Here is a 22134-nt window from a genome sequence, read left to right as displayed (position 1 = left end):
TGTTCTAATTGCAAAGACGTTTCTTTGCACCTCTATGCACAATAATCAAGAAGCATATGAAAGTTATTGTGTCTATGCACATAGGACCTATTGACCAAACTTGAAGAAGATTAAAACTAAAGATTTTATTTGCGGAAAGGCTGACCACAAGAAGAAGTCAACCTTGACAGATACTGTGAAGTTTATAAAAGTTGGCATGAGGACTGGATGTCGGCCATAGTTAGATATGTCATCGATGTCGAAGGAAATTAAACTGTAAAGAAATTCATTGAAAGCTGCAACCACCCTCTTGACGAAAGCGGTGATAAGCATCTTTTGCATTCTAGTAGAAGATAAGTGAGTTAAATGCATATTTGCTAAGATCAATGACAGGAACAGGGATTAGAGCAATGGATGCATATGACTTTATGGCTACGGAGGTTGGGGGTGGAGAACCTAGAATGCACGAAAAGCGATGCATGTAATTTTATTCAAAGAGAAAGAAGGTAAAGAGTAGAGCAAGGAGATGACAATGCTCTAATACAATTGTTCATGGAGAAGCAAATTGAGGATACCATGTTTACTTGGGATTTTGAAACTAATAAGTGTGGCAGACTCACACGCTTTTTTTAGAACGACGGGTTATTCAGGCTTGATTATGATTGTTTTGGGGACGTAATAAATTTTGATACAGACTATCAAATAAATAAGTATAATTTATGTTATGCTTCGTTCGTGGGGTTGAACCACCATTGGCAAAATGTCCTCTTTGGAGTAGATTTTTGTCGAAAGAGACCATTGATTCCTTCAGTTGGTTATTCAAAACATTTATCCAAATAATGGGTGAAAAGTATGACTATTTTCACGGATCAAGATTAAGCGATGGCTCGAACCTTTGAAGATTGTCGCCCATTGACACAACACAGGTTATTCCAATGACATATATACAAGAAATTTCCTTCAAAAATGAATTGTGCTTTGGGTGTCAAGAATATGAGCGATCTCTTTTAAAAATGCATGAGTAAGTGTGATACCGAAGAGGAATTTGAAGAAATTTGGGCCACAATGATTGAGAAGCGGAACAACCACAACAACATGTGGTTAAAGAACATGTACAAGATCAGACATAAATGGTCCACAACCTTCAATAAAGAAATATTTGTCATGAGAATATTATCAACACAGCGAAGTGAGTCCACAAATAATATTTGTCACGGTGTTTCAAAACCTACTAGTTCTCTCGTTGATTGTTTTGTTGGTCTTGAATATATTATGAAAGCATGACGCCATAATGAGAATGATGAAGATTTCAAAAGCGATCAATCGGTCATTACGACCAAGGTGAATAACAACCCATTTTTAAGTCAAACTGCCACCTTTTATTCAAGAAAGCTTTACTTAGTGTTCCAGCAACAATTATTATATGGGCTTTGTGGAATGACAATTGAATGCTTTCCGTAGAGTGACTTGGAATATTATGTAAGGAATTTGGATAACCAAGGAGCAAACAAGCACTGAAATGTGAAACTTGACAAAGTCAATTCCGAGCTCACTTGTAGTTGCAAAAAGTTTGAAATGTTAGGGATATTATGTTCTCACTCTCTTTATGTGCATAATGTGGCTCAAATAAAGCTAATTCCCCATAAATATTTGTTAATTCGATGGTCTACTCACACTAAAAGGAACATGTATAACAACATTGGTTACAAACATATGATGGAATCCCAAACGAACACCGATTCTGCAAAGGATCTACTATTTCGCTCACTCTCTCACAAGTTTGCATACCAACTCATTAATAAAACACAGGGAAATGAAACACTAAGCAGATCCTTTGGGAAACATTTAAGCATCTATCTGGAGATATTGATGACAAATTAGCTGGAAAACCTCCTCAAACAAAAAAAAAAATTAAAGTAGAGAAAAACAATAAATGCTCAAATCAATTTGAATGACCCGGCAAAGATGAGACCGAAAAAAGTTTCCATATCTGGGTGGAAAAGGTATTGGGAGAAAAATAAGAGGTCAAAAAGTATATATTTCAATATTCTGAGATATTTTATACATACATATTTTAATATATGTATAAATGACCCGGCAAAGATGAGACCGAAAAAAGTTTCCACATCTGGGTGGAAAAAGTATTGGGAGAAAAATAAGAGGTCAAAAAGTATATATTTCAATATTCTGAGATATTTTAATATATGTATAAATGTCTTTCTCTAACTTAAATTGTTGTATATAGGAAAACACCAAGAAGCATCAACAAGCCAAGATTCCGGTATACCATCTGAGACAAATTTATTTAAAATGCCAAATTGTCTCAGTCAAATGTATAACTGAAACTCATTAGTGACATTATTATTTCTATTTCATTTTAATTTCTCCATCATCGCAACCAACACAAGGATATGCCCAACTGTTGATGGATTCAATAAGTGATCTATAATTGTAATATTATCAAGTCAATGTCTTTCAACAACACTTGTGACATGTTCATCACTAAGTGATCTATATGTAATTTTAATGGTTGTTTACTAAAATCATTTTATTAAATGTTTTCATGATTCATTAATGGTATATTATATTATATGTTATAATATTCAATTAATTATATATATTACCTGTTATAGTATATGTTATTAAGTAATCAATATAAATTGCTATATTGCTAATCGTATCAAAATATATTTAATGATTGATTGGCTAGATAAAATGGCAGATTCATGATTAATGTTATTTAATCTATTTATTATATATAGCATATTTAAAATTATATGTTATGATGTAATATTTATAGTAACGGTAACATATATATTATTACATAATTAATGCTATAACACGTCCATTTGAGGCTCAAATTGCACCATGATGCCGAATCGTGTTAAACCACCGCCTATAATGCAGGCCCATGTTATTCTGCAGCCGATAACACCTATTTAAAACATATACTCATCTCAATAACACCTCAAAATAGTACAATAACACAACAATAATATAGGAAAAACACTTATAACACTTGTAAAAATCCACCATCGCGTGATATAACACATGGGAAATATTCCTCATGTGTTATACCGTTGCCTATAATACTTCTACCCGCGGTATTATAACGCATGATTATGTTACAATGCAGTCCGACGCTATAACACATTAGGAACATTCCCCATGTGTTATACTGAATTCCTATGACACCTTTACCTGCGGTATTACAACCCAGGCATGTGTTATAACACAGTCCCACAGTATAACACATGGGGAATATTCCCCATGTGTTATACAACTGCCATATAACGCAGGTCTGTGTTATTTCGCCGTCCCGTGGTATTATTTACGCATTATTTATCGAAAATAATGTGCTATAATTTAATTTAACCACATTACTTTTTAAATCATCGTGTTATATGATAATATATACACATTATTTTGAAAATACATGCGTTATAACGAATTATTAATGTGTTATTTGGAAAAATTCAACTGTTGTACCACAATATTGACACGTTATTGCTCAAAATTCATGTGTTATAACGAATTATTGATGCGTTATTTTAAAATTTATCGTGTTATATGACATTATAACATGAAATTTTCAAAATAAAAGTTTTATTCCGTAAAATAGCTACTTCTTAACATAGTAAAACCTATGTTAATATAAAATTCAAAAGATAAAATAAATTTTTAAAATACATTATTTCATTCGAAGGAGATAATAAAGAAGACGAAACAATCTATACATGGTATTATTTAGCACAAATATTATTTTACTACTGGATAGTCAAAATAGACTGCTAAAACACAATTTAGAACATGTATATTAGTACATTTTTAATCAGTTTTATTCTTGGACCACATACATAGGGCGTAAACAAATTCAGTTATAAATCTCTCAATGTCTTCTTGTCAGTTAAGATACGGGGTCCAATCAATATATTGTGGTTGTGCCAATACTACAATTTTCATGAATTTGCATATGAATATACCATAATCAACACTATTGCTTTGCATTGGTACACCCCTAACAAGTGTAAATCCCCATGTCGCAAGTTTGGCTCTAGGAAAAGCCTTTGCAGCATCCTTTGCAAACAACTTCACCTGCAAAGGTTATGAGAGTGTTATTTATGTGACATTAGATGTTATTAGTGCGTAATACACTTACAACTTTGTGGGCAACATTCCTATACACACTGTTGGGCAGAGAGTCGTACAATTTCCATTTTCTCAATTTCAGCTCACCCACCAACAAAGTCTAATGGCCATTATGAATTATAGGAAATAATATAACTTGTGCTTCATTTATACTTTTCTTCGTGATATATTTCAAGAAAGCGGGACTATCCAATTTCCAATGCATCTGCAAAAGTTGTTAAATTGAATTGTGTCTACAATGAAAGTATGAGCCATAAAAATATGGATAAATTAAACAATTGCAATTACCCAATATTGCGACGTTACAAAGAGGTAAGGTCTGTATAATTCATGTGACCTGACAATTCTTTCAAGCAAAATGTCAGCAAAAACATCAACATGTTCGTTTCCAAACCACTCATTTAACAATACATACTCGAGGCCGGTTGGGTCAATTGCTCTTCCAAAACCATTATTTGCAAGAAAATCATGTTTGTATATTTAAGAAAAAAATATTGTCACATCTGAATATCAAACTATTACATAAAATGAAAACTACTGTTAAAAGTTATACCCCCGTATATGTAGCAATACAATTATCAATAATATCTTGCATCTCACGTGGTACTAATGATCTACCAGGATATTCTAGGTAAGATGCAACAATACGAGGCTACAGAATAAAAAAAAATAATTATAAACACTAACTAAAAAATTGAAATATAAAGTGTCATCCCGAACAGCAGGAACTTCAGATGGCTATTTGATGTGAACTGGTAAATTCTCATTAATTATGCTCCTTTTTCTTTTCACATCTTTGGACTTACTCTTTCGGCGACTTGCATGCTCTTTATCAGCTTTGGTTTCTTTTGATCTCTTAACTATATTTGTGATGGTGGAAAGTGACTCTTCAACATTAGTCATTTGTTTATTCATGACAAACATAGATTCTTGTAAACTTAAACTTATTTGTTGTTGAGATTTAAGTAGCTCGATTATTCCTTCAAGTTCATTACCTCCCCTTTTATGTGTTGCTTATGGGGTCACCTCACTTGAAACAATTATACCAACACATTGGGATTTTGGTGATGGCGGTTCGACTGGAGTTTCACAACGACCAGTACAAGGAAGAGTCATGGCAGAGCTGGGTGTTCAATGCTCAGGATTGGACAACATGTGAAGCTCATCTTCCTTCAAGTCGATGAAGGTGTCATTAACATACATAAAAAATCACAATGTTTTACCTATATTTATTAAAGCAACATTGAAAATTACCCAAATTAAATTTTATTACAAATAATATTACTTCCCGGTACATGCTCGAGCACCTTAAAGGCTTCATGAATTTGTGTTGTTGTCTATCCATGAATTTTTGGCTACCTCAACATTCGTGGTATAACCTCAGGTGTATAGGAGTAAACAGAGTTGTGTGCTCAAAATATCAAAGCTGCAGATAACACACATATCAAAAATCATTTTATCAGAAGACAAAAAACATAAAAAATAATTAGTGAAAAAGAAAATTTTTAAATGTGGACAATATGAACTTACAAATAAAAGAAATACAAAACCATATATGTAACCAAGTGGCTGATTCCACCTTATTTTGATTGCAACAAAATTCATTTGATCAATCATATAATCACAGATGACAGCAGACCAGTTAAACGAAGAGAAGGTCTGTACGTTCTCTCCAAATGCATAAAGACCTGCAGGCAGACCGAAATTGCTTGAGGGAAAGAATAAATTTATCAGTAAAAACTTAAAGAAATAGTTTCTCAAAATGAGTGGAAGACTTTACTGAAGACTTAATCAAATCTTTCTTTTTTGCTCTCAAATCTACAAGGGATGATAGAGTTTTCCTCCAACTAACAGATTCTCCCCAGTTGGGCATGCCTAACAACAGCGCCACATGGTCGACGTGGAATTTTACCAACTTCCAACCCATCACAAAAGCTCTTCTTTCATTATTCTAGAATCCCATGATATGTAGAGTGAACACATTATCTTGGGGATAAGGAGGCGTGCCAAAAAACTGACTGACATTTATTTCTCTTAAAAAGTACAATGTGTCTAACTGTATTGAGTGCACTCCTCACTGCGGAAGGGCGACATCTACAATTGAACGTTTCTGCGTTTGTATACCTACAACAACAAACATAGGAAATATTATTATATAAAACATTCTCCATTCACACATTTTAAAATGACTCAATTGTTATTATTACATATGTGTTATTGTTGGGTTACAAATGTGTTATTATTGTGTTACATACGTGTTATATGACTGCAATAGTTCAATTATTGTTGTGTTACAGATAAGTTGATATGTGTTACTATTGTGTTATAATTGTGTTATTGTTGCGTTATTTTTATTTTATTATTGTGTTATTATTGTGTTACTGTTATGTTAATTTTGTGTTATCGTGTGTTATGAATGTGTTATGATTGTGTTATGCTTATGTTACAACTATAACACAACTATAAGACAACAATAACACACAATAAGACATCTATACCACAATTCTAATAACATAACATAACAATAACACACAATAACACATCTATAACATCATTATAATAACATAACACAACAATAACACAATAACACATCTATAACACAATAACACATCTATAACACACAATAACACATCTATAACATATCTCTAAATAACATAACACAACAATAACACATATAACACAATTATAACAATAAAACACAACAATAACACAAAATAACACATTTATAACACACAATCACACAATAACACGACTATAACATGACTATAACACTACTATAACACCATTATAACTTCAACTTTTTCTCTAAAATAAACAATGTACTTACTTCAACGACTTCAGGGGACCGCTAGCTTCTTCTTCCATACCTTGGTGACATTCCATTTTGTGTGCTAAAAAGCGAAAGAAAACAAATCACTTGTTGTTGCCGAACGACAAAACACTAATATTTATAATGAGTATTAAGAAACCGAGCTTTCTTTTTAAAAAGTAAAAACCGAATGCAGAACTACCACCAAGCTGTCTGAACGGAGAACCACTACCGACGAAGACAAACAACCGTCCGAAGAGCCGAAGAGAGTCGAAAAAGAAGCAGGAAGGTGTCCGAATGCGAACTTACAAAAATCCCCAAATCTAACTTAAAGTCATTTTTTGTCTGTTTCGGTGCCCGGCGGATTAAATTCGGGCCGGATTCAGGAAAAAATGCACATATTATTTTTCTCAGCGGTGATTCGGACCGGGTCACCTTAACTGAGATTTTTTTGAATTTTTATATGTAGTGGGATCCGGTTCCACTCACTCTAGTCATCGGAGTCCTCCTGAGTAAATAAATTTTCCCGACGCTCCGGCTTCCGTTCTCCGCAATCGAAACGACAATGTCAGCGAAGCGCCAAGTGGATGCCGCCGAGGTGTCGCCAATGTTGGATTTCAGATCTCATGATGAAGCCTGGTACTCCGTCCGGCTTCGTTTGGAGGGCGACAAACTTCTTGTAATGTACTGCGATTTCCCCCAAGAATACGACGAGGTATACACCGTTGAAGGATTCAAGAACATTGAGAGCGTTGAGGAGTTCCGAAAGCGATTTCGGCTGGCGTCGTCGCAACTGCAGGACAAGAACTGCGATGTAGTAGTAAAGGGCATGAGGGTTTGTGCAGCCAATCGGTTAGCCGAGGTTGAGTTGAGGTTCTTTGATGCAATCGTGCAGTCGGTAAGTAACGACGCTTTTAAGGGCATGTTTGGTTTAAAGGAATTGACGGGGAATGCAAATGCATGCTACTTACAATTTTATGCTGTGTGTTTGGTTCCAGTTTTGCTAATGGAAACGAGTTTCGATAAAAAAACAAATCTAAATTAATCTCCCTAATCATTTTCGCTATCAGTTGCTTTTCTTTTCCTTCCTTGCAATTCCTTCAGAACGAAAAAATCCTTAGGTTTTGGGTTTTCTTCTAATGGTTTATTTGATGTAAAAATGGCCAATATGGATGGTTTGAGGGCAGGGTAGCATGAATGTTAACTATTTGGAGGAAATTATACTCTGTGGAAACCGAGATTAGCGTTATTTTCATATAATGTTAGTGTCGGCTCGCTGTGCACTAAGTACACAATTATACACATTGTTGTTAAATTTGTGACCCAAATTTTGTGGGTCCTGCTTGTCTTATAAAAAGTTGTGAGCACACAAATTAAAGTTTTAGAAGGAAACTCTTAGCGCACAGATTAGAGGCTTCTACTTTTTGGTCAGTTTTATAATAATCTTTAGATTGCAATCCGCATGCTCTTATTTTATTGGCTATCTTTTAATCGTTCTCTTTAAAGGGATCTTGTTAAATTTTATAAAACCCCTCTTCATTTTGTACAAGTTAACTATTGTTCCCCTACTTTGGTTTTATGTTGGTTAAAGTCGACCACTTGTAATTTCTTATTTCATATAGTGAATTTTTTTCTTTACCCTTGATTTTTTTCAACTTGGGTTTTTCAAGTAAATTTGTATTCTTTCTTTTATTTTTTTCATTGTTTGGTGTATCAATTTAATTTCAAGTGATAACAAGTAGTATTAGAGCAAAATTTTGGTCTCAACGGTGACAACACATCCATCTTTTAGATCACAATACCAAATTTTCACTTTGACATGTTAAGTTGTGACTTGTTTTTGCACATATAGATTTAGATGACACTCTATTTGGGTTTGAAAATATGTATTTATCATAGTCGTTGGAGTAGAAGCATTGTAAATATTGAAAGACTTCCAAATTCATTTTCAATTGCCAAATTAGATTTTATAGGATATTTAAAAAAAAAAACAAGATCATTATTGTATTATGGTTAAAATTAGAGCAACAATATTGAAAGACTTCCAAATTCATTTTCAATTGCCTAATTAGATTTTATAGGATATTAAAAAAAAAAAAACAAGATCATTATTGTATAATGGTTAAAATTAGAGCAATTGTGCATGAAAAAATATTTGATTAGTAAAGTGCACTTGAAACAACATTTGCACCCTTGAAGACTGATAGAAGGTGCAACTCTTATAGATCACCTAACTGTCTTTTAGAAAATTGTCTCTAATTTAGAAGTCATGGAAATTTTGCATGACAAAAAAGATTTTTCATTAATCATGTGCCGGTTACCTTCATCATACACAATGTTTAGAGATACTATCTTGTATGGGTGAGAGACACTTGCTCTATACGAAGTATATGATGCTCTATTTTTTTAAAGAGAATATGAAGCAATTTGTGGATGAATATGTCGCTAAGGAAAAAGAACTTGTCATTCGAGGTAAAACTCAAAAGAGAAGTTATGATGCCAATATGAAGAAATATCAAAATCAAGAAATAAAAGTAAGGTTTTCAATTATTGTAAGAAAAAAGGGATATATCAAATTTGTATATTACAAGCTGCAAAATTTAAAAAAAAATATCTTCTAATCAAAAAGACAAACAATCAGATAACTTTGGTGAAGCCAATGTTGTTGAAGAAGTCGGTGCTTGTGAATATCTAGTTATCTATGATGTCAAATCTTATGATCGAGTTCTTGATTCAACTTGCACATTTCATATGTGTCCCAATAGGGACTAATTTTTAACATATGAAATGGTGTCGATGGGTTATGTGCTAATGAGTAGTAATGGTCCTTGTAAGATGATCAATATTGGAACTATTATAATCAAAACATTCGATGAAGTCACTAGAGCGCTTGGAGATGTAAAGACTTGACTGAAATTTGAAAAGGAATTTAATTTCTTTAAGCATGCTTGATATTGAAGGGTATAAATATTAAGGTGAAGGTGGAGTTTTAAAGGTCAATAAAGACTTTGTTGGTATGATGAAATAATAGAAGAAAGCTACTAAACGTTATATCTTGCAAGGCTTTATATTTTATGTGTTGTAGCAGTTACTAAGATAATGAAGCAATCAAAATTTGACACATGCTCTTGGATATATGTGTGAGAATGAGATAACTGAACTGAGTAGGAGATGCCTTCCAATTAGTTAGAGCATTACTAAATTAAAGTCTTGTAAACACTTTATATTTAAAAAATAGAAAAGAGTTAAGTTCAATACTAACATTCACGCTATCAATTAAATATTAAATTACATATATTCTGACCTTTGATGACTATCTATAATATCATTTGAAGGTGGTGTCAAATATATGTTGACATTCATTGATGATTTCTCTTAAAAAGTTTGAATTTTCTTTTTGAAGTATAAATGATATCGGAGGAAACCCAAACCACAAGAAACACAAATTATTATATTTAAATTCCAAACATATTACAAACATGACACTTGAGAAACCAGGAAGTAATGACAAATAAACACAAATAATATACACAATAAAAGATACCTGCATGCGACAACGTGAATGGTGGTTGCTGGATTGTAGGTTGGCGGCTGATGGGAAATGACTGTGGTTGCTGAAAGAAGGCTAGAAGGTGGCTGGCGGCTGTGAGGAAGGGGCTGCGATTGCTAGAGGGTGCAGGGATAGCTGCGGAAGCGCCGAAAAGTAATGAGGAAGGTGGCGGCGGGTCTGGCGACAACAGGACAGTTGCTGGAAGTGTCGAACAACAATAGGGAGGATGTTGGCACGGTTGGCAGCAGTAGAATAATTGTAGGAAACGTCAAACAACAACAAGAAATGAAGATGATAGTATGGTTGAGTGGTTTGCGGCTGTTGGAAGTAGGGTCGGAGGGGACTGCGGAAGGATAAATGTCTCTTCGGGGTCGAGCTACAGCCGAAGCACCATCCGGACCCTTGGATACGGCCGCCACCTTGGACGGGTTACATCCGGAGCACATTCGGGTACAACCCCCAGAGGGGAAGAATGCATCTAAGGCAACACTCATAAATTTGCACTCATAAAAACTCCTCTGTAACCTCAGAAAACAATACCTATTTGAATAGGGGATTAGTAGATAAAATAGGTAAAGAGTATGATATGAAAGATATATAATAGGCAAGGAGAGGAATATGAAATAAGTAAAGAAGGAAATGAATTGTAATGGGAAATTTTTATGACAGAAAAGGAAAGGGATTAAATAGTAAAAGGGAGACGTAGTCACTGTAGTTGCTACAGTAACCGCGTCCGTGATATTGTTGTTGTTACAGTACCACGAGTGGTAAGTTGTCGTGCTAATCTCCTGGGGTCGGGGAGCTTCAACTTCATCTGTCGAAGCTTTTAGGGTTGAAAAATGTTGGTAGGAGGTGGCTTGGTGGGGCCGGATGCTGGGGAACCCTAGGAGAAGGCTATGGTTAGGTTAGTTCTGATACCAAATGATACTGGAGAACACCTAAACCACAACGGAAGCACAAAGTATTATGTCTGAATTTCAAACAAATTATAAACACGACACTTGAAAAAACATGAAGTAATGACAAACAAACACAAACAACATAAACAATAAAAGATATCCACCGGTGACAACGTGAAACAAACACAAACAACATAAATAATAAAAGATATCCATCGGTGACAACGTTGGCGGAGCCTGCCGAACGGTGAGTTCATGACTGATGGAAAATGGCTGCGGTTCCTGAAAGAAGGCTGGAAGGTGGCTGACAACTGTAGAGGAGGGGCTGCAGTTGCTGAAGGGTGCAGGGACAACTGCAGAAAGCACCAAACAACAGTGAGGAAGGTCTTAGTGGGGTTGGCGGCAACAAGACAGTTGTTGGAAGCATTGAATAGCAGCAGAGAGGGTGTTGGCGCGGTTGGCAGTGGCAGAATAGCTGCATGAAACATCAAACAACAACAGAGAATGAAGATGACAAGAAGGTTGAGTGGTTTGTGGCTGTTGGAAGCGGGGCCCGAGGGGCTGCAGAAGAAGAAATGTCATGTTGGGGTCGAGCTACAACTAGAGCACTACTCGGACCCTTAGAGACGATCACCACCTTGGACGAATGACAGTCAGAAAACCTTCTCATCGTCGGATGCAGCCCCTGGAGAGGGAGAACGCCTCTAAGTCAGTACTCAGAAATCTGCACTCATAAAAACTCCTCCCTAACCTCAAAAAACAACACCTATATGAAGAGGTAATTATTAGATAAAATCAATATAGAGTAGGATAGAAAAGATTCATAATATGCAAGGAGAGGAATATGAAAGAAGCAGATAAGGAAATAATGGAAAATCATCAGAAATAGAAAGGAAAAGAAATGAAAGGAAAGAGATTAAATAGGAAAGGGGGTTGCGGTTACTATAACAACTATAGTAACTGCATTCACGGTACTGTAGTTGCTACAGTATGGTTGGCGGTAAGCTCCCGTGTCAATAAGAGTGATCTTTTAATAACTTTTAAGGAGTGAAAGATTACGATCAAGAAGCATATTAGAAAGCAGATGAAACACCTTTGCACTGATAATGGGCTGAAATTTTGTTCAGGAGAATTTAATGCACTCTAAAAATTGAAATGAATTTTGAGAAACTTCAAAGTCCACTACACACCATCGTAAAATAGTCAGGCAGAGCGAATGAACATGACTATAATGAAGATTCTTATCAGTTGCACCAAGTTGAATAAGGAACACAGTCTTGCTTACTCGTTAAAGGTAAAGAAAGATAAGAGAATCTGGCTTGACTGAAAGCGCTTATTGCCCAGAGCAATCAGTAAGAAAATCTTGGGCTTAGTTAGCGATACAACACTGATAAGATTAGATTGCTTCCTTTGCCCACCGCGTGTATCTTTACTCTACAGCTCAAGAGTAAGCTAATATCCTTTACGATGTGAGCTTAAGTACGAGCTCTAAGCGGGTGAAGGTTCGTTGTATGCTCTTCAATGCTAAGCTATCTAAGTTATTTTGGGCTAAATATATTTCTACCTTTTGTTACTTTTTGAATCACTCTTTTTTCCATTGTTATCAACAAGAAGACTCCACAAGAGATTTGATTGGGTAAACTTAAAGATTATTCTAATTTAAGAATTTTTTGCTATCCTACATATTCTCATACTAATAATGATAAATTTAAGCCTAGATCTATAAAGTGCATATTTCTTGGCTATAAAATTGGAGTTAAAAGACCGCAAGTTAAGGTGCGCAAAAATATAACAAAATCATCATTAGTAGAAATGTTGTATTTGATAAGTTTGTCATGTTACATACAGTATCTATTACAAAATCTAATTATGATGCTCAGAAGGAGATGTCTCACAGACAAATAGAGCTTTAAATTGAGATAGATATATTATCGAACATGACTTCCGTGTTCAATTCATAAAATCAAGGTGATGCCGCTTTTCCATCACCACTACAAGAATGTTACATTGCCAATAATAGAACAAGAGGAATTAACCCTCCTTAGAGGTATGAAAGGCTGATTTGATTACTTATGCTCTAAATGTAGTTGAAAGTATTGAGTGTGGTGAAGAACCTTTTAGCTATAGAGAAGCGGTTAATTCAGTTGACTTGGGTAAGTATATGTATGATCTCTATGCAATACGATATTGAATTTATACACAAAAATAGGATTTGGTAAAGTTGCCTTAAGGTAAGAAAGCTATTCAATATAAATGAATATTTAAGAAAAAAATAAACTGGGCGTTGAAGACGTGACATTTATGGCTATACTTGTTGCAAAGTGATTCAATCAAATTTTAGGTGTAAACTTTATCGATGTATTCTTTGCAATGGTCAAATATAGTTCAATTTGAGATTTATTTAGTGTTGTGGCTAAGCATGACCTTGAGTTTGAGCAATTAGATGCAAATGTTGCTTTTTTGCATAGAGTTTGAGGAAGACATCTATACGCAACAATCTGAGTGATTCATGGTTACAATAAAAGAAGACCATGTTAGTTTATTGAAGAAATTTTTTTACTATTTGAGGCAGTCTTCTAGATAGTAGTATAAAAAATCCGGCTCATTCATCAATGCTTATGAGTTTAAGAGGAACATTTATGATAATTGTGTTTATTTTAAGAGGAATAATAACATATATTTATTTACTTGTTCTTAAATGTTGATGATATGTTCATAGTTGCTAAGAATAAAGAAAATATTAAGATGTTAAAAGCTCAACTTTTAGTGAGTTTGAGATCAAATATTTAAAAGATACAAAAAAAAAAAAAAAAAAAAAAAAAGCTAGGCATGGAGATTCACAGTAATAGAAAGACAAGTTATTTATGAGTCAAAAGGTATATTGAGAAAGTTTTGCATGAGTTAAATATGTAGAATGCTAAACTTGTTAGTATTTCATTAGCTGCATATTTCAGTTTTTCATCAACTTGAAATTCACAATCAGATGATGAGATTGACTATATGTCTCGAGTTCCATCTCTCATGTATGCTATGATATGTTCGTCATGTGCAGTAAATGCAATTAGCAAATATATGAGTTATCTGGGTAAGAAGCATTGGAAAGCAGTTCAATAGATCCTCAAATATCTATGTGGAATAAAAGATGTTTGTTTCCAGTTTGGGAAGACAATATATAAAATCATTGGCCATGTTGATTCAAATTTTGTTGGAGATCTTGGTAGAAAGTAATCACGTACAGGATGTTTTTACTATTAGTTGAAAGGCCACTTTATAGACAATGGTTATACTATCTACAATTGAAGTCGAGCACATGATAATTACTAAATGTTGCTAAGAAACTCTTTGGTTGAAAGGTTTATTTGATGGGCTTAGCGAAGATTTGAAGATCACCACACCAATGTATGATAGTCAAAGTGCTATTTATCTCAATAAATATAAGATATTTCATGTGAAAACTAAGCACATGGATGTTTGTTATCACTTCATTTGTAAAGTTATTGCTCATAATTATATAATCACGAACAAGATTAATAATTATGATAATCTTACGGATATGATGACTAACACATTACCCAAGTTTGAGCATTTCTTAGATTTGGTTGATATTCATTCTTGATAATTAGAGCTTTGCAGAAGAGGTGGAGAAAGTTCTGACTAAGATTAAATACATATTATACTTTTTTGGAATTTGTGTTAAGGTGAAGATTGCTAAATTTGTGACATGAAATATGTTGGTCCTTATTGTCCCATAAGAAAATTTTGAGCACATGGATTGAATGTTTTTGTGTTCGATCAATTTTATAATAATTTCTATATTACTATATGTGTGTTCTTATTTTATTTGGTTCTCTTTTAATTATCTTATTTAATGGGGTTTTGTTAATATCCCTTTTTTGTTTTGTATAGGTGAACTCATCTTTAATTTTTTTAATTTTATGTTGGTCAAAACTCCCCACTTGCAATTTCTTATTTGATATAGTGAATTCTTCTCTTTTGCTCGTAGCTTTTCTCATCTTGGGTTTTCCATGTAAAATTTGTATTCTTTCATTTGTTTATTTCATTATTTGTTGCATCGATTCAATATCAGATGATAACAATTGCATATTTCAAATCTTTTTTAGAGCGTTGTAGGATTTTACATAGTCTGCTCACAATGTGACAAAAGATTGGAGCACTAACTGTGTTCTCGTGCGCTCTACTGCTTTTACCAATAACTAAATGAGCCATCAGAAGGGACATTATTAACTTCAATGGTTACTCTATTTTTCTTTGTTCGCTCCCAAGTAAAGTTGGCATTGTGCTTTCATTTGTGGTGCTTATACAATTTCCACATCTATTGTTGAAAGTGGTGAACTTAATGAGTGTCTTGCATTAATTGTCTCTTAGCAAGTTATGCTAGTTATTTGTGCTTAATCTATGAAGGGATATGTCATTATATTAATTTTTTTTCCCTCAATTTAGTTGACAGAAGGTACCTTTTTTCCTTTTCTTTACTTATTGCATTTTGATTTATGTGGTAAGATTGATAATAAATCTTTGCTTCATTAGCCTATTAGAAGAACAATAAAAAATTGTGTGAGTGGATTATGAAGGAGAAGTGTCGGATCTATGGTTGTAATAATAGAATATGCTCAAAATGGTCTGCAGAGAATATGTTTAACATTTTAAACAACATTGAACAATAACAAATAGTAAAGTCGGTCCCAAATAATTTAGAGAAATCCAATAGTAATGATGATGATTTTATAACCTTATAATGTGTAATTGTTTTATATTCATTAATTAGGATATTCATAATTGATATGGGTGATTCATTTTTATTTGGAGCTAATGACATTACAATATGTTATTGTTGTGTCCTTAAGAATTTTGCCTGTATTAATTCCAACTGTTTGATTAAGCATCTTGAGTTTTGTGCTTTTGTTTTTTCTTTTTTCTTTTTTTTTTGTAACAAGGGTAAAGTGAGGCAATAGCCTCACAACCTTCTACACTTTCATAACATATCACGATTTGTGTCCCTGTTTGATTGCGCTTGGCGAAAACCATCTAACCAACTTCAATTATGAGGTTTTGGCATAGATCCTTCCGTCTAATTCCTATCAACTTTCGTACTATTCTTAAGTTCATTAATATATATATATATATATCTTTGAATGTCTAATTTAAAACTCCAATGTCACTAATCTTAGGGCTTTAGGCTTCTTTCGATTCATTCACTATTGTTGAGAACATGCATAAATCTCAAGTATGATGCGGTTTGATTCTCGACCTTTCAATGCATAAGAGGACCAAAACACCCATAATTGAGGGACATTTGATTGATCTTAGATGTGATATGGATTATCATCGTTAAAATCCCTTTTATCCTTGTGCTTATAAATCTCCCGAAGGGTTTGGTATTATACTCATCTGTCTTCCCATTTAGAGGAGAGATATTGTCTGAGCTTTCTCTCTTTTAACCCAAATGAAGACTCCAATAATTAACTTAAATTATTATTTATCTACAATCTTAAAAAATAAAAAAAATAAAAAAAAGAAGGCATATTGAACTCTCATTTTGTTTTACTGTATCTTGAATTTGGAATTAAGTTCGATTTAACCCATATATTCAAACCCTAACAACATAAAAGATCATTTTTATACACAACAATTTAGCATTATCTATAGGAATTCATCCCACTATCATCGACTGATATAATAGCCTATACTAGTCTCCATGCATCTATTCATAAGGATCTATCCCTTACCAAAATTTCTAAAGGTTGCCTTCTCATTCTTTGGGATTATTTAACCCTTATCACTTTACTAATTATCAACTTTAGATAACCCATGAGACTTTAATCAAATACTGTAATTAGGGCTGTAAACGACTGAGGCTCGGTTCTTATTCGATTCGTTTGAAATAACTCGTGTTCGAAATCGGCTCGTGAACAGTGTGTCTCAGCTCGTTTTAAATGTTCATGTTCGTGTTCGGCTCGAAATTGACTCGTTAAAATAAAAAAAATATTTTAATAATTATTATTTTTAAAAAATAAAATAATAATTTTATCTAAAAATTTTTCTAATTGCAAATTTATATAAAAATTCAAGACATTTATAAACTAAAAAAAATGGATCAGCTAAAAAAAATTACAAGAACAAATTGAATACAAAATTTTACCCAATAAGAGTATTAATATTATTTTAAAAAAATTACCAAATAAGAATCAATTTATTACAAATTTTATAATTTATTAATTAAGCAATTTTACAAAAAATACAAATAAAGCATCAAATAAAATTTATGTAAAAACAAATGTATTGAACATTTCAATAAAATTTACATTTAATGCATATTCTTTTAGTTTACATAAAACTAAAAAAATAAAAATATACGTTAAATTTAAACTATAACTTTGAATTAATTCTTCAATCTTTATGGTTGATGATCTAATGATAATGGGGGAAGTTCGAAAATGGAGATTCCACCACCGAGAATTCTTCTGATGACTTGAAATGTAAAGGGAAGCTTCGCAGGCTTCTGTAAGATAGTATCCGGAAAGAGAGATTAGAAATTAGATGAACAATGAAATGAGATATTTACATATCTAACACTTAAAACTTTTAATGTTTAGGCTTTAGATATGTAAATACATAAAAATTGGGTGTTATGTATGTAAATGTCTTGAGTAAAAATTTTATGACTATAATACCATAACAAGAATTGAGAGGAATTAGTTGAGTATTTCATTCCAATATTTGCAGTCTTACGTGCTTCCAATAATAAACATACAAGGAAAACACAAGACTCACATATATTTGTCGAGAATTAAAAAACTGCCACTTAACATTTTGTTAACGAAAGTGCAAAAAACTTATATATTTGCCAAAAATAAAAAAAATGAAGCAACAATATATGGCTCACCTGATCAACAAGTAAAGAAAGCAAGCGATCAACATCTTTCTTTGATAAACCAATAAAATTCTCACATGAACTGAAATTGGGTAAGATCCAATAACATTCTCACAACCATGACTGATTCAAAAAAAATTAAAAACAACCATTATTTGTCAAAAATGCCGGTATATAAGAAACATCACTAACAGTTCGACATAACTCAAGGACTAAAAATCTAACCTTAAGGATTGAAAGCTTGCAATCACGCCATCCTATATTCTTTTTGGCAATGCATATGGTATGGAGAAACATGCATTGTATGGTCTGGAGAAACATGCATTGTGCAACCCTCCTTGCCAGACTCCCATTCAACAACAAAGTGTGCCATTACAGGCATTGAACCATATCAAAACCACAAACTCATATACATATGAAAAATAATTACCCTAAACCCTAAACAAACCAAAATTAGCAAACAAACAAACAAAAAACCCATAATTGAAGCATTGATGCACGCTAGTCAACAAAAGGAAATTTTTAACAAAGAAAATAAAATTAGCAAGTTACATAGATATCCAAGGCCAAATAATATGCACAAAAATAAGTAGTAGATTTAGGTTTGATTTGTAAATACATAAAAATTGAGCGGTATGCATGTAAATCTTCCCAAAAATGATCCTACAAACATGCACATTTAGGCAAAATCAACATTTTAAAAGGAAAGGAGAAACAAAATAAACAATAGAAATAATGTAATAAAGCTGTTGTGCTCAGTGAAATTTATTATTAAGTACAGAATAAAAGACATTTTTGCACCAAATATTTTTATAACTACCAAAATAATAATTGTGAATCTACAGAATTGTATTATATGCCTATGAATTGCCTATGAAAATCTCCGGAGCTTAGCATTCAGCAGAAAATGTCTGGTCTTCTTCTTGCATGCAATGAGAAATAAATAATGAAATTGACATTTTTCAGCAAATGATCTAATCCAGCTAGAAGAACATATTAATGCATTCATCGTATTTGCCGAGAGAGAGCTTCTAAAATCACTAAGAACTCTTTCACCGGTACTAAATGCTGATTCTGAAGCAACTGTTATTGGAATTGATAATATATCTCTAGCCATTTTGGACAAGCAAAGATACTTAAGAGTGTTTAACTTCCACCACTCAAAAATTCTCATTTTTATTGGGCAAATAAAGACCCTCCTCTAAATAGACTTGTAGATTTGATTTTGATGGTTGAATAGAACGAGATGAAACAACAAAATCAGTAAATGCGACCATGCAATCAAAACTTTTTGGAATAACGGAATCACTGGGTAACTTTGATGAAACATTATCACTCGTAGAACTGGAATTTGCAATATCACTTGCATAAGTATTGTAAATTTCCCACAAAACATCTTCAACTTGTTGAATTTTAGAGCCTGATTCAACAGATGTATACGTACTTGCAAAACTAAACTGTATAATTTTAATTTTCAAGCGAGGGTCTAAAACAACTGCGATAGACGTTAAAAGATTACATTCACCCTAATATTTATCAAATTTACCTCTCATTGTAAAAACCATGTTTCTGTTAAACTCATTAGAAAAAGAGGACCCCTATGGCAACAATTTTTTTATATGCATCACAACAGGTAAAAAAATATTTGAAGTGGGGTAGGAAGAACCTGAAATCATTTTTGTCACATTATTAAAGAAAATTTTTTAAGAACCTGAAATCATTTTTGTCACATTATTAAAGACAAAAAGAAATTTTCTGATTTTATCATATCTATCCCAATTTGAATCTGAAGGCAACCAACTGAAATTATTATCTCGATTAGCAAAATGAGTGAACACATTACGAAAATCAGAGCAGACTCAAGCATCAAGAATGTTGAGTTCCATCTTGTTGAAACATTAATACACAAATCTTTTATTGATATCCCTAATTGTTTGGCTATGTCAACAAACTTATGCAACCTTGCTGGCGACTTCTTTATATATTTTATAGCCTCTCTGATATTATAAATGATGTCTTGAATCTTTTTTAAACCAACTTGTATCATGATATTTAAAATATGCGCACAACAACGAACATGAAAAAATGTCCCTTAAAATGCAGTTTACCTCTTGCCATAAAATTTGAATGAATCAAGCTAGCAGCAACATCATTATTACTAACATTGTCTAGAGTGACAGTATATACTTTATCTTGTATCTTCCAATCTAACAAACAATAAGAAATGACATCACAAATAAATGTACTGGCATGAGGTGTATCCTATTCGTTTTTTAATCTTTCAAGATTGATCAATATAGTGAACTGTTAGACACATGTATCCTATTGATCAATATAGTGAACTGTTAGACACATGTATCATATTGTTTGATTTGATGTCCAACAATCAGATGTTAATGAAAACCTGTGAATATCCCTAAATTTTTTTTTTAACTTCTCTTTCATGCAATCATTTTTTATTGTATTCCTTGAAACTTTCTCATAATTAGGGTTCAAGTATTTCAATAAAATATTAAACCATGTATGCTCAATAATATTAAACGGATACTCATGCACTATAATCATTTTAGAAATGATCTCTCTAATCTTATGTTGATCGTAGCTTTTTTGATCATGAAATACTGGGATCTCAATGTCTGCACCAAGATCAAGTGACATAAAATTTAACATTTTTTGCCTTTTTTTTCAGAAAGATCATCGTTTTTCTTGCTTTTAACTTTGATTTGTGCACATTCTCTAACATGACGTAGAAGTTGAGAAGTAGTTCCTGTTTTAAATTTTTGAAATTTCGATCGATAACATTTGCATTGCCAAAAGGAAGTTGAAACCCCCTTAATTGAAAATGTAGCCTCCACAAAATACTCCCACACTGTAAACTACCTCTTCCTACTTTTTCTAGTAGCGACTTCTTCAATGTTATTATCTATAACAACATGAGGAACTTCTTCCGGCTCTGGCCTTGCAAAGTAATATTGACATTTTTGTTGTTATTATGAGCTTCTGGTATATCTAGCAACTTATTGCTGGATGATTCAAATTGTGAAAGATCAAGTTCAGGCATATTTGCACTGTAAATGAAATAAAAAACTCATATTCCCTATGTGGCTCGTGTTTTTCTTATTGCCCATCACAAAACTAATAAAACTTAACCAACCAAAATTTGAACTAAATGCTAAAAAAAAAAGTATGCCTTCTCTTGAAGAAAGAGTCTCAACTTGACCACCTTAAGTTTTAAGAAGCTCCACAAAGAATATTTAGCCTGCCAAGTGCCAACCTAATGCATGATCAATCATATACATCAGAAAAATTGAAAGCTTATATGACATTGCAATGCAAAAAAAACTAGGTTAAATCTTTAACAACATACCAAACATAGAACTTTTACTAACTTTTTCAAAGATAACTTGTACAGTTGTATTACACCTATAGAATGAAGGTATTTCTTGAACACCTTTCCACATTTAAAAAGACACATGCCAAAAAAATTTTAGCAAATAGCAATAGCATATGGCTCCAGAGAGTAGAGAGTACCTAAATCTTTCCTTGTCCAATGTGGCTATTGAGATTACTCAATTTTCGTTCTGCTGTAGTCTATAGATAGTTTTAAGTCTCCAAAAGGCATATATAAAAATTCCTATGCTTCACAAAAAAATAGAGTTAATTTCTTTCTTCTAGTATAGTCAATATTTTCATTTTTTTAAGAATTTAATCGAGTTTATCATTGAACGAGCCACATCTAATTGGGTTTCTTCTTTTTTGTGCTGTGCTAGTGCCAAGCCAAGTCCGTTGATAGGACCAAGCAAAAGCCAAAACCAGACTACACGAATAATAAGTTACTCTTTCTAAGGGAAGTACA

General features: G+C 32.9%; 1 protein-coding gene across 4 annotated transcripts in view; it reads left to right on the top strand.

Annotated features, from left to right (window-relative positions):
* Positions 1-7420: 7420 nt before the first annotated feature.
* Positions 7421-22134, top strand: part of LOC110023040 — a 49717-nt gene continuing 35003 nt past the window's right edge. For all 4 annotated transcript variants that reach the window (XR_002293842.1, XR_002293840.1, XR_002293841.1 and 1 more), the window contains exon 1: positions 7421-7835. Coding sequence is in view for 1 of the 4 variants with exons in the window: in XM_020722258.1 (XP_020577917.1) it covers positions 7503-7835 (333 nt within the window). In the remaining 3 variants the exon portion in view is untranslated. The remainder of the gene's footprint in view (positions 7836-22134) is intronic.

This window comes from Phalaenopsis equestris, unplaced genomic scaffold (genome assembly GCF_001263595.1).
Source record: "Phalaenopsis equestris unplaced genomic scaffold, ASM126359v1 Scaffold000002, whole genome shotgun sequence".
NCBI lineage: Eukaryota > Viridiplantae > Streptophyta > Magnoliopsida > Asparagales > Orchidaceae > Phalaenopsis > Phalaenopsis equestris.
Note: the sequence above shows the minus strand (reverse complement) of the source record. Positions and strands in the feature narration are given on the sequence as shown.